At 44.6% G+C, this 12,988-nt stretch overlaps 1 protein-coding gene across 4 annotated transcripts in view; it reads left to right on the forward strand.

The window, feature by feature from the left end:
* The window catches only part of smtnb (smoothelin b), a 46,348-nt gene that overhangs the window by 21,273 nt on the left and 12,087 nt on the right, over positions 1-12,988 (forward strand). For all 4 annotated transcript variants that reach the window (XM_068702812.1, XM_068702815.1, XM_068702813.1 and 1 more), the window contains exons 6-10: positions 1,211-1,307; positions 4,824-5,530; positions 6,643-6,691; positions 7,706-8,308; positions 10,544-10,617. In XM_068702812.1, coding sequence (XP_068558913.1) covers positions 1,211-1,307; positions 4,824-5,530; positions 6,643-6,691; positions 7,706-8,308; positions 10,544-10,617 — 1,530 coding nt within the window. The remainder of the gene's footprint in view (positions 1-1,210; positions 1,308-4,823; positions 5,531-6,642; positions 6,692-7,705; positions 8,309-10,543; positions 10,618-12,988) is intronic.

Consider the following 12,988-nt stretch of genomic DNA (forward strand, 5'->3'; position numbering starts at 1 on the left):
AACAATACACATTGATTTTGGCGTGTGATTGTGTGGCCTTTCTTTGCTTGCTTGAGAGCTTGTGAATGTGTTTTCAGAAGCTTTTTGAAGTAATTGTAGGCTGTAAATCTGGTATTGTATTTTCAGTATGTACGGTCACATCCTGTATGTTTTTTCAGGATCCACCCAAACCTTTGTGGGACTATTCTTAAACCAGATGGATCTCGTAAAAACACCTTTAAGGAGATGTTGTGCCGTGATATAGTTCATCATTTTCAAATGAGCTACAGAATGACGCATACCACCTGAAGCTTCACACGCAAGAGTTTTTTTTTTTTCCCCTTTAAAAGAAATGTTTGCCAGTCCTCGGAGTGTTGTGGATTACAAATATGTGTGGGAGTGATTTAAAGCGTGTGTGTGCGTGTGTTCATGCGTGCTCGAAGGAGCCTTATTTGTGCAGCTGATTCTCCTGTGGAGTAGTTCGAGGTCAGGCACCAGAGGCCCAACAGTAGTGCCGGCATCTTCATCTTTCCCCCCTCCGTCCTCTCCTCCTACACCTCTCTTGTTTCCTCTCCATATGCCAAAATACTCCTGCTTCTCCTCCGAGATCTTCCCCTGCTGTGACTTTCCTCTATCAGTGCAGGTTAGGGCCAGAGTGCTGCGCAAAGAGCTATATTTTGTGCTGCAGTCAGATTACAAGTAATCTTGAAGGAGTGGGAGCGACCTGAGTCAAGTCGTCGAGCTGTAAAGCAGAGCTCTACGTTGGCTGTATATTTTTGCTCTGCAGGCACTGGGGGTCTCTCTCTCTCTCTCTCTCTCTCTCTCTCTCTCTCTCTCTCTCTCTCTCTCTCTCTCTCTGTCTCTCTGTCTCTCTGTCTCTCTCTCTGTCTCTCTGTCTCTCTCTATCTCTCTCTCTGTCTCTGTCTCTCTGTCTCCCAGACGTATACAATGGAAAATAAAACAGATCTTTACTTTTCCAGCTGGCCAAACATGTTGCTCTTCGTGGCTGGAGCATTTGACCTCTACCTCCAACAAAAGACTGTTGTGATCACCAGCTGACCTCAAACAGATGATCGTAGGGATGATGCTTACACGCTGGTTTTGATCAGAGGAGTGGGTTGGCCGTTTGTCCCCAATAAAAACCTGACGACATTAAAGAGCATGATGCATCTTGAGCTTTATTGAGATGCTCATAGCATGTGTGTTTCTTTTTTCTTGTTTTTTTTAACAGGAGACAGAGCGGGAGAGTCACAGTGAGCGTATCAGATCTCAGATCCTGGAGTTACGCGGCCAGCAGACACAACAAAGCAGAGAGCTGCAGAGAAAAGGTGAGAAACACTCGCTCAGTAACAAACTGCTTGTGACAGACTGCATATTGTCTGCATGCTATGCACAGTTGGGTCCGGTTTAGCCATGCCACACTTTAGGAACTTTATAAAGAATCTTTTATATGCTGTAAACTTTTACCCAAAGGTCAAGTTTGAGTAAGAAGTTATAACTGGAAGCCAACACTGACCAACTCTGTTGCGTTTACGTGGCTGCATACATCCGTCTTGATGCAATTTCCTCTTCACTGCCTGTTAAAATAGTCAGCTGAAGGAGCCATTCTCCTGAGGTGGCGGTCAGGAGGTCATATTAGTTCAGGCTCCTTCATCTCACTTTCTTAACCGTTTGGAGTCACTCACAGCCAGAGGCTTAATGACAATGGCTTCTTAAGTGTGAAGTCATTTCATTAACCACTCTGTTAGTCCGACCTTTAATAAAGTAGTATGAATGCAAGCCTTCAGGAGGGGATGAATGTGCTTCGTTCACTTGAATCCTTGAAACTTTGCAGGCACAGAGCTGATGATGAATAGCTTGTAAAACAATAAAAGTGCATTACTGGCGAGTCATAAATGTTGTTACAAACCTACCTATAGCTTGCCCAATATAAATGCATCAGGACAAACTATTAATTGGACAATGCCCTTCATACAGAATACACAATTTGACATTGATCATCCTTTACTGAAGATGAAAGTGTTTTTGAGGCCTGGCTGACCTAAACTTGGCCCTGAGGCTGACGGCTATAATAATGTCGTTCTGTGTGGCCCGGTCTGCCCTGAACTTGTCTCCCAGTGTCCCTCTCATGGTCCTGGCGTTGGTGGTGGGGTTATGGGAAGCAACAGAGGGAAGCCCAACAGCCACACCTCTGCTAAATAAAGCTGATACCAGAACTATGGCTTAGTTGACTTGGCGGAGAAACTCCCCACTGTTCCTGATTTATCTCTACCTTACAATTTAAACCAGGGTGAAGCTAGGGTGAACAAAAAAAAAAAAGACCACCATAGAAACGCAAAGGAGGAAGGCGCCTTTTAAAGTGGACACCAATCAACAAAGACACTGACGTTTATGGTTGGGAAAGGACAGTGTAGCCATAGTGGGACGGTGGTTCTTGAAGAGGCGGTTGTCTTTTCAACAGAGGGAAAGTGGCGGAAAATAAAAGATTGACTTGGAAAATAATCTGAGGGTTCTTTGTGGTCTTTGAACGCAGCACACATACCTCTACCTCTCAGACAAAAAAAGCTTATATTTACATGCTTTACCTCAATTACCGTATGTCCAGTCGTACTGCATTCTAGTGCAGACTGTAACTTGTTTACAAAATAAGGCTGTGATTAAGGAAATGAAATGTTAGCAGAGACGCTCAGTGGAATGTGTTGTGTGCCTCAAGTTTCCTTAGTTTAACTTCAAGTTTGACACTAATGCCAGTTTTACACAAAAACGCTATGAAGAACTTGAAGGACTGAATATGTATTACCATTAATACCAGGCCACTAGTAGTGCATGTATGTCAGGTCATTGAGTATACAGAGGTTCCCAGCATAGGGGTCAAGAGCCACCAAGGTGGTCATGAGGTAAACCTGAGAGGATTGATGGAATGGAAAAAAGTTTTTGCGTTTTTCATCGGAAAATCTGGAGGATTTTACTTTGAGACTCTAAAAAGTGATTCAAATGAAGCAATCTGACCCGGAAACATAACGTTGATTGAACTGCTCACAGCTCAGAGACGTATGCAACCTGTAACAACGGGTCAAGAGCAGGTGTTGCTTCACTTAAATGGGTCACAAGCCAAAAATAATTACTGGCATATGACCTAAAAATATGGTCAAACAGACTCTCCTTTTCCCAATGGCATCAAATGGTTTCTGCATTAGTTTTTTGTTTTTTTACAGCTCAGTATATTTCTTTTCTTTATATGTTAACATTGTGAAAAGCTAATGAACCTGCTTGATTGAGACACTTGATTTTATGTAGTAACGGTATATTTACTATAGAAACCTCTTCTACATGTTACGCCAAAGCAGAGGTGTGATAATGTTCAACCTGGGTCATCAGCAGGCGGGTCGGAGTCAAATAACCTGTGTTGACCCGTTCACAGCAATGACAAACACAAGCGTTCCTCAGGTCATTGCTTCAGTTTGAGGGAAGGATAAAGAAAAGCTGTAGATTGTTCTTTGTTTGTGCTCTATTTATTGACTGGCAGCAGAGTGCTCAAGCTGCTTTTGTAGCTATTTCAGAGCTAAAAGCAGTCCTCTCATTACCCAGCAGCAGCAGCAGCAGCGGGATTTTCCCAGAAATCACTACACAATGGTCATGACAGCTTCCCAATGGCAAAAACATGGAACAATAACGTGAGAGTTTGTAGCAGTGCGTTTTGTCTTTCACTTCAGTTGAACAGTAATTGAGTTTGGGTGCATCGTTAGATGTAGACACTGCTGTCTAGTGGACCATTCAGAGTGTCTGAGAATGGCAGCCATTTATTGTCCTCATTGTGTATCATAATCACGTCTTCTATTCAGAGCGTATTACATAATCATCTGGTCTGTTTAATCAACAGCTTGCTGCCATTTGTAAATTGATTGTGCACAATTTAGAGAGCATCTTTTTGTGGGAGGTGTTACGCAATAGAGATTTAAATGAAGCTGTGAACGTCCGCCTCAATCCTGTCTTGTCGGTAAGTTGAAAGAGATTTCTGCGGCTGCCGGTCAGACTCTTTGATTTGGTTTGTAAATGACAGGCATGCATACTTGGTGAACCCCATTTGGTTGCAGAGTTGGTGCAAACACAGGTCATACTGAACTGTTGTTAAACCTTGGTGTGTACATGGGTTGTGGGATTCTGATACACTGTTGGTTTTCTCTGTTTTCCTTATCTGCGGTACGTACGTGACCTCATATATTCCATCGTTGGAAGCACCATGGGGTGTTAGAGACTATCGCAGAGGGAGGATGTGGGCAGCGATGTGTTGTTTGGAGTGTGGTTTCCTGAGGAGAGAAGGAACGGTACAGGAGCTTTGACAGAGGGGAGGGGAAGTACTTGTCCTCGTCTCTATTTCACCCCCACTTCCTCCTCGACTCCTTGTACTTGCTTACCGCCTATGGTTAAGCCACATGCTCCCTCTCTTTAGTTGTAACCCCTCCTTTTCTTTTACGCACATCCACCGGTACAATCTAAAAAATCTTGCTCAGGAACTGAGGCCAGTCTGGAGGAAATGCCTACATCCCCTCATGTCTCCACGTGCCTCTTCTGCGATCCCGAGTGATATTTTCTAGCCGGGCCTCTCATGGGATCTCCTGTGCCCGCAGAAGTATTTCATTTCCATCACTTCAATCTCAAACTTCACCACCTCCTGCTTCCTTTGCTCACATACAATAACACCCTCTTTACTTTGGTTTATAACCGATGTGAGAGAAATAATAGAAGTAATATGAGAGTCTGTTTTTTTTTTTACAAAATCAGGAAAGCCACAGGATTCAGAAAGGCATTTATCGCTTAGCTTTCATTTGTGTTTTCTGTTGCAGGCTCCAACTCAGGCATGGTGTTGGTTCTTGATCACCTGGTGAAGGACGATGGCCCTGAACCTCTGCTGATCCAGCCTCAGAGAGAGACTGTGACCACAGAGCCTGACCTGGACCTGTCTCATCGCCAAAGGTCCGACTCCTGGTCTTCAGACCGCAGTGTGACCTCTGTGCTTTCCAGGTCCAATCTGGATTCTGTGGCCTCAGAGAAGAGTCTGGGCTCAGCCTACAGAGCTCGGCTGGACTCTGGAGCTTCAGACAGGAGCCAGAGTCCCTTGCAGCGTGGCCGTCTAGATTCTGGGGCATCAGAGCGAAGCGCAAGCTCCCTGTCCTACGTCAGACAGAGACTGGGCTCAGATGTCTCCGACTCCGGGGCTAGACCCCGTTTGGGCTCTGGGGCTTCAGACAGCGTTGGTCTTTTGCCACGGAAACGGACTGACTCAGGGACATCTGAACAGAGTGTGAGTATGTCCTCTGAGGACAAGGGTCCAGTGGAGGAGGTGGAGGTAGCCACAAGTGGTTCAACTTGCAGCACAGATTCAGAAACTGAGAGCGGAGGACAAGGTCCAGCCAGCCCCCATGCTCAGTCCGACCAGGACCGCATCATGGACCAGGAGCAGCCTGATGGGGCTGTTTTATCCAGGAGAGATCCTGCAAATGGCCTGCTCAACGGCAGCGCCAAGGGAAAAAACGACTTCCAGAAGCAGAAGGTAGAGTGCTCAGTCCTTGCGTCATGAATGGCTGTTGTCTTTCTTCTTCATCCCTTCAGTAGAGTTACAGAGACTTGTCTATGCTAAGGGGCCTTGTAACTGTGCTCGAAGGTAGACGCTTCATTTGACTTTTTTCTTTAATTTGTCCCCCATTTGCATCAGTCAGGGCCAGCAGCAACGACACACAGTATGTATCCTAACTGCACCACTAGAGTGAGGTGTTGAGCCACATAGACACATACAGAACCGTCCAAGCTCTCCCTTTCTTTCTTTATATTTCATTATCCCTAACAAGAAACCCTGACACCCCATTCTTCAGCGACACCCAGGTCACATCGGCATCCATAAACACAGCACGCCGAGCTCTTTTTAGGTGCTGTTTAACTTTCGTTACTTGGCTACACAAACAAACTGTGCACCTGAGTGTCTCTGCTTCACCTCAGCGGCGTGTCCTCCTCACCTGCTGTCAGAGAGGGATAGGCAGCGTTACGGACCAGAGGTTCTGTCTCTCCTCAGCCCCTCACAGTACAGAGAGCACACAGAGCTGCTGTTTCTACATTGACTGTTAGCTGTTGAGCAAGATTTCCCATGTTGGGGGGCTCAGGTCACCATGACGCCATCGTGTCGCTCCTGTAAATGTGTTTACCCAAGGCTGGCCCCGGACTTCTTTTATTGTTCCCTACAAAAGACGCTGATGCTCAGTCTCCTGAGAGTAATGTAAACACTCTGGGGCCCATCATGGCCCTGCTGCCAAAAAAAGAACAGAGGCCAACTGCTTCACTCCAAACACAAATGTTACATAATGAAAACACCACCGGTTGATTCTGTATTTAGGAGTGTGTGTGTGTGTGTGTGTGTGTGTGTGTGTGTGTGTGTGTGTGTGTGTGTGTGTGTGTGTGTGTGTGTGTGTGTGTGGTTTTCATCACAGCCATCTATAGACTCTAGTCTCTCATGAATGTGCATCGCTGCCCTGTTAAACATGGAGCCATCCAGTATGGCAGCTCTGTGGTTGTCAATCCAGGCACAGTGCATTTTAACCCTTTATCTCCTCTACTTACTCTCGTGATTGTTATGTCGTGCTTTTTTTTTTTTTTTTTTTTTTTTCTTTTTAGATGACAAACAGCGATCTGCCCCTCACTCATGGCAAAGCAAAGGATTTTGGTAAGAAACTAGTCCTCTCTTAGATCTCAGTCCAACTCGTAGTCCTGAACTGATTAATCAATAGAACATCAATCCACTTGTCAATTTTTATAATCTTTTGAGGCATTTATCAAGGAAAAATCCAAACATTCATCATTTCCAGCTTCTGAAATGTGAGGATTTGCTGCATCTCTCTCTCTCTTTTTGAATCATTGTTAATTGAATATGTTTGGGGTCATTACTATTATATTCTTGACTCTCACCATTTAGTTTTGTTAAATTTAAAAATGACTCAACTAATTTATTGATATTCGTATATGCTGTTATCACTATAGGCCTAGATTTATTTGGTTTAGTTTATGGACATTGCATTTAAACGTGTGTAATAACATCACACCAGATGGTTCATCGCTTGTAGGACTCTAGTGTATGGAGACAATGACAGCCATTAGTGTTACCACATAGAGCCACTCACAGGAGAGTGCTGGGAAGAGGGCATGTTATAAGTTACATATTTTCTCTCTTTCTACCAGACGGTGCTCTTTGCTTTGTCCACTGTACTATAAACTGTGGTTTTCCTCCTGAGCCGCACATCTTTTTCTTTTTTTTCTTTGTAAGGATGACCTCAGTTAATATCTTCTCCTCTAATCATTAATGTTTTTTCCATTGGAGAGTCTGTGCCAAATCATGAGCTTTGCTCACATTATCTGACAGTATTAAGGATCAGAGAATGAAAAAAATATATCCATGAGTGGAAGAAACATGTCCTGAAAAGTCCAAAAAATAGAAACTGAAAGGCGGTGAAACAGGGGAGGTTAAGTCAAGCACAATAAAGGGGCAGGAACAAAACCTTGAGAGAGCAGGAAAAGAGGAATGGGATTTATACAGGGCTTTTGAGGTGGAGTAGGGGATGATGAGAGCAAGAGATTATAAGTGTGTAAAATTCACACTGAACAGTGGCCGGGGTCTAGGCTCTGTGTCGAATTGAATGTTTTTCTGTGATTTCAACTCCCCTCCTGCATTGTATCTTTACAGCAACTGAGAAGAAAGATGTTGTGGAACATTTCAACCGCACCAACTCTGTACGTGATCGCATGCGCAAGTTTGCAGAGCCCAGCCAGAGCCCAAATGTCCCGGCTTTGAAGAAGGCCCCTCTGAGGAACGGAACCACCTCCGGCAGCAGCGGCCAGACAAATCTCTCCAGAGCCACCGAGCTGTTTACACATACAGCAGCATCCCTCGGCACATCTGGAGACAAGCCAGCAAGGCCACGTGTGGACTCCACATCTCGCACCTCTGCTGCATCTCAGAGTCAGGACATACCTCAGCCAAGAGGTGTGGCCAACAAACCTCTGTCTTCAGCTAGCCAATGGCAGAGCTCCATGGGTGGGACGAGGCATCCAGCTGAAAAAGATGTGCATGCCTCCAGTACCTCAAAGGAAGACAAGACCCCAGGGAGAGCAGCTGGACAGCAGGTCATCCAGGGAGAGGCAGACTCGGACATGAAGACCTTCCTCACAATCGAGATCAAGGATGGGCGCACCACCCCCTCCTCCACGCCCTCCTCTAGGAGCAACATCGTGCCCATCACCAACATGGCCCCACGCATCACCGCTAATTCTCTGGGACAGAGAGCAGGTAGGAGCACCAACCTTACAGCGCTCATACTCTAGCTCAAATAACTCTGTTAACGTGATGCAGTACCTCCTAAGTGTTAATTCAGGATTGGAATGACGTCAAAACACTACCCATGTTTCTTCTACCACTTAATGCACCGTGCTTTCTAGGTGAAACTTGATTATATTGACCTTTTTTAAAGCTTTCTATGGAGCTGGTAGAGCATACAGATCTGCAGCCCACTGTGTTCCAGGCAGCATGAATTTTAAGTTAGCGACTGTTCATCTTTCCTTGCTAATATCAGCCCTTACATCACAGTGGAATCCCATTCAGTGTGGGAGGCGACCGGCTCCAAGGAATCGGTCACAAGTGGGATGATGACAAGCAAAACGCGTGGACGAGCAGGGATAGATGTTGGTGCTGAATATGAAACAGCGTAATTGTACTGAAGGGTATTTGTTAAAGAGCGGGCAAGTGTGGAGGGGGTGAGGTCAGTAGTCAACAGAAGCAAGTACATTCAGACAAAGGAAACAATAATTGGCTTTCTCAGGCCAGACTGAATAGTAATACTGTTACAGTGCAATTGAGTAAGCTTGCTCGCCTACACATCACAGTGTTCTGTTTGTTCCATGCTGTAGATGTTGACTTTCACCCCTTTATTTAAAATTACACTTTGTTCCAGTACTTTCTTGTGAGGAGAGATGAGAAAATAAAACTTCAAAGTCATCAGTTATCCACAGACACTACAAGATCCTCCGTTTGAATGAGGCTGGAGACCGTTATTGCATGTTATCTCCTTCTTTTGTTTGCTGTCTCTCTACTGTCAACTTTCTAAGAAAAGGTGTTCCTGCATTTTAGGCCTTTTTATTAGTGAGTCAACAGTAGAGCAGATGACAGGAAATGAGAGAAGAGAGATGGGAAAGGACATGCAACGTATGTCCCCGGACTGAGCGCAAACCAGGGATGTTGCAGTTCTTGGTCAGCGCCTTAACCTCTAGGCAGCTACTCAGGCGTGGAAATAACTTTACCCTGTTTTCTAAGTAGTGAACATGGTGGCTGATGGAAGAAGAAAATATATAAATATCACTGTGCAGCAGATCAAAACCTGGTCGCTCACCTGAAATAGATAATAAGAAAATAATGAATTTATTTATCATTAACTGAGCTAACAGTTAATCTCCATTTCACGTCACACTGACAAATCTACTTGCAACTTTTATTTAGTAAAATATGTAGCATTTTGTAGGTGTTACAGAACTACAGCAAGTGTTCAACGAGGCATACTTAGATGGATGAGTTTCTGTATTGTCAAATATAGGTAATAAGTATATTAAACAGCTGGACTGTCTCATTAAAACACATGTACTTAGCAGTCAGTACATACTCATAGTGCAAACAGTAACAGCAGGGTTTCATGAATTGCTTGAAACAAAAATGTGAATAGCTCGAATCTCTCTTTCAGAAGCAGAGCTGCTACAACCGCTATTACTGTCTGTCCAAACAAGACGTCTTAAGTTTCAGCTCTTTGCAGCAACTGGGACCTCCAACCCAAACAGTTTATTTAAGACGCAAGCTGGACCTGTGCAATTACACTTCTTACAACCAACACCCCCGACACATTCTGGCAGCCCCACTGGGCTCCTTCACGAGGGTCACACAGTTTTGTTTTTCAGCTCAATTTGCTTTAATGGTTTTGGGCTCCTTTTTTGGGAACCTGCCTGTCTTCCACTCACTAAAGGCAGGCTGTGATCGTGTCTCCGGTTTCTCTCAAAAGTATCCACCTTCTTAAAGTCTTATATGTACACTGTGCTGCGCTGGTGTGCATCAATCCTATATTTTATGATACAGCTTTAATGCGTGTGTGTGTGTGTGTGTGTGTGTGTGTGTGTGTGTGGGGGGGGGGGGGGGGGTTTGACAATGGATCACAAGGACATACATGTGCGTACTCTTGCAGGCAAATGGAGAGGGTTGTTTATATTAAAGGTGCCGTCAACTACATTTTCTTGCATGTCTCTCATTAGACATAAGACAGTATTGTTTATGACACTTTGGCAGCTTATGTAACTGATTAATGGCTACCACCAACACAGTGGAAGACCATGCACACATCTCAACTGTACACTTGCATATGGGCGCCAAGACCTTTCCCCTCCTTTGTTCCTACTCAACCTATAGCTGTCGGCTATATGTACCTGAGTTTAGATGTTTTGTGCTTAAAATCCATGTAAATTTGTGTCTTCACTGTGTTCGTTTCAGAGTTGACCCTTGGCCTCAGAGCTACACCATTCAAGATTTCCTCATCCAGCCTCTCCTCCGGATCCTCCATCAAGGTACAGTCCGCCTTTGCAATTTATTTTCTGGGAAAAGATCACAACATTGAGACTCCGCAGAATGTGGAGACAGAACCTGTCAAACATACATCAAAGCCACATTCCCAGTTCCTTTCCAATTAAAGATTAACGCTTTGTTTTCATCTACTATTTCATTCCCAACTGACTCAATTGAATTCCACTGTGTTTTTGCTTCGTCCATGTCACAGCAATCACCCATTAAGGCCTTAAAAGCAAGTGAGCCGGGACAGTGAAAGACAGACAGAGTGTGAGAAAAGGAGGGAGGAGAGGGAAGAACCATGTTTATCAAACACGGAGTGGGTAGCCAGTCACATCTGTCCTTGTAGGGTATGTGAAGGAGAGAGAGGGAGAGGGAGGTGCTCCGGGGCATTCCTTGTTTTTCTCTCGGCAGGCCGTGCCCACTGAGATTTATCTGGGAAATGTTTCCTAAATCACACCTGTCTGTCTTTATGCACACTAATTGCTGTCCAGCTGCATTGAAACACATGTTGACACAAGTTGTTCACCGCATCTTTTTTTAGGGGGCCAAAACCTAAAGATTCAACTTAATAGGCTGAAAGTGGTCGGAGTCTAACCAATCCCCTCTCGTCTCACAGTGACCTCTGGGGTCAGAATAGCTAAACTCCTGTTTACCTCATTCCTTAACTTCGTCGCTGCTCCATGAAAGGAAGTGTCCTCATGAATGGAGTGTGGGGGATTGAGAGGTTGAGGAGAGGAGAAGTGGTGTCCTGTTTACTCTTTAATGGCTGTGTATCCCACCCCCCTGTGTCGAGCGCAGCTGTAATCTGGTTATGGGATCAAGGAGCTGGGTAATTAGGGTTGGGAGGAGGTTCCACAAGGCTGCGGGGTGAATGTAAGGTGTTAGAATGTGACCGTCTCCATCAGTTAGACCCTTGTTGAGACCCTGAGACTCAGGGGCAGGCACAAACTAAGAAACCACAGCACAGGAACAGGACAAAGATTCTGCAGGAGATGAGGTTTAAACTTGTCTGAGCTGAGTGATGTTACAACCTTACCATAACGACATGCAGGTAACGTCTTTGCATGTGTGCTAACATGTGTATGATATTACTAAACATGATGGATTTTAAATTATGCTAAAAGAAATATATGCAGTTGAAGAATTTGCATTACAAAATCTTTTCTTTTTTTCCGGTTTATGTACCTCCCAGGAGCTGTCATTGTTTTCAACAGCAACCCACCAGCACAGTATGGATTATAGACAATCACCAATCATTAGTTTAGTCTTTTATTGTTTCTTTCCTGCTGACTACATGCTAGCACCACTAAGCAGTGATTTACATATAGGATATGACGATAAGTAAGTTTTCTCTTTTGTCGTCACTCAGCTGATTTTTCATCTGCTTTGGCCGGATCTGCTCTCCCATACAGACACTGAACCTGAGCGACTTGGCTAATGAGATTGTAAAAACATCAGCCGACACTGTTGGTTAGCATCAACCAGGGGGAACGCGGCTTGGTTACCTCTGACTGATCCGGAGACCACCTGTTCTCTGACTTTCCCTGGTTTAGTTGAAGTTGAAGGTGGTGCGAGGGGTCAGGGGAGAATTCATATTGAAGTACCCTTTTTCAAATGAGTGTACATTATAAGAAGAAGAGTGTGCCGATATCAAGGCAGAGTAACATGAGGTTTATAAGTTCTTCCTGTTTAGTATTGCTGATTGTTGTTTATTGACCACAGTGGTTCCCGTCTGGGACTCTGATCTGTTTGGGTGGTCTGCGCTGCTCCTCTGTGGTCTAACTTCAGCACTCACAACCTCTCCTATTTCTTTAGTGGTATTTTTCTATTAAACATGTAGTTCTTAGAGCGAATTGCCTATAAATTTCAATCCATTTGAGAGTTAATAGAGAGAAACATTTTAGGTAAAATAAGCAATGGAAATACAAACGTGAGTAAAAGAGACAGAGCTGCTCCTTATTTATTACGAAAGCATAGGGTCAAGATGCTTGTAGTGTCGCAGTGAAGTGATGAGAGTCCATTACACACAGGTGAGGCCTGCAGCTAATTATTGATGTTTCCTGCTCCGATTTAACGCAGCTGTTCCTGCTCATCTCGGCCGTCCGTCCGTTCCGACCACGGTGCTCAGCCTTGAAAACAAATATAAATAATGCCTTAGCTTTATTCCCAGGGTGATGACAGACCAGTCTCCCTGGTCACGTGCTGCTGCGGGAACATGGACACACAGGTCCACAGTCAATGAAAGATAGTCTCACTGTCACACAGCGGGAGAAGGACCCCATTGTTAACATACTGCTTATCCATGACACATGCTGGTTACACAACCAGTTCACATGTGTCACAGATTTAATCCGGCTCTGCAGACCTCGG

Source organism: Cebidichthys violaceus, unplaced genomic scaffold, assembly GCF_023349555.1.
Source record: "Cebidichthys violaceus isolate CVI_PGR_0920_01 unplaced genomic scaffold, fCebVio1.0.p SCAF_9, whole genome shotgun sequence".
NCBI classification, from domain to species: Eukaryota; Metazoa; Chordata; class Actinopteri; order Perciformes; family Stichaeidae; genus Cebidichthys; species Cebidichthys violaceus.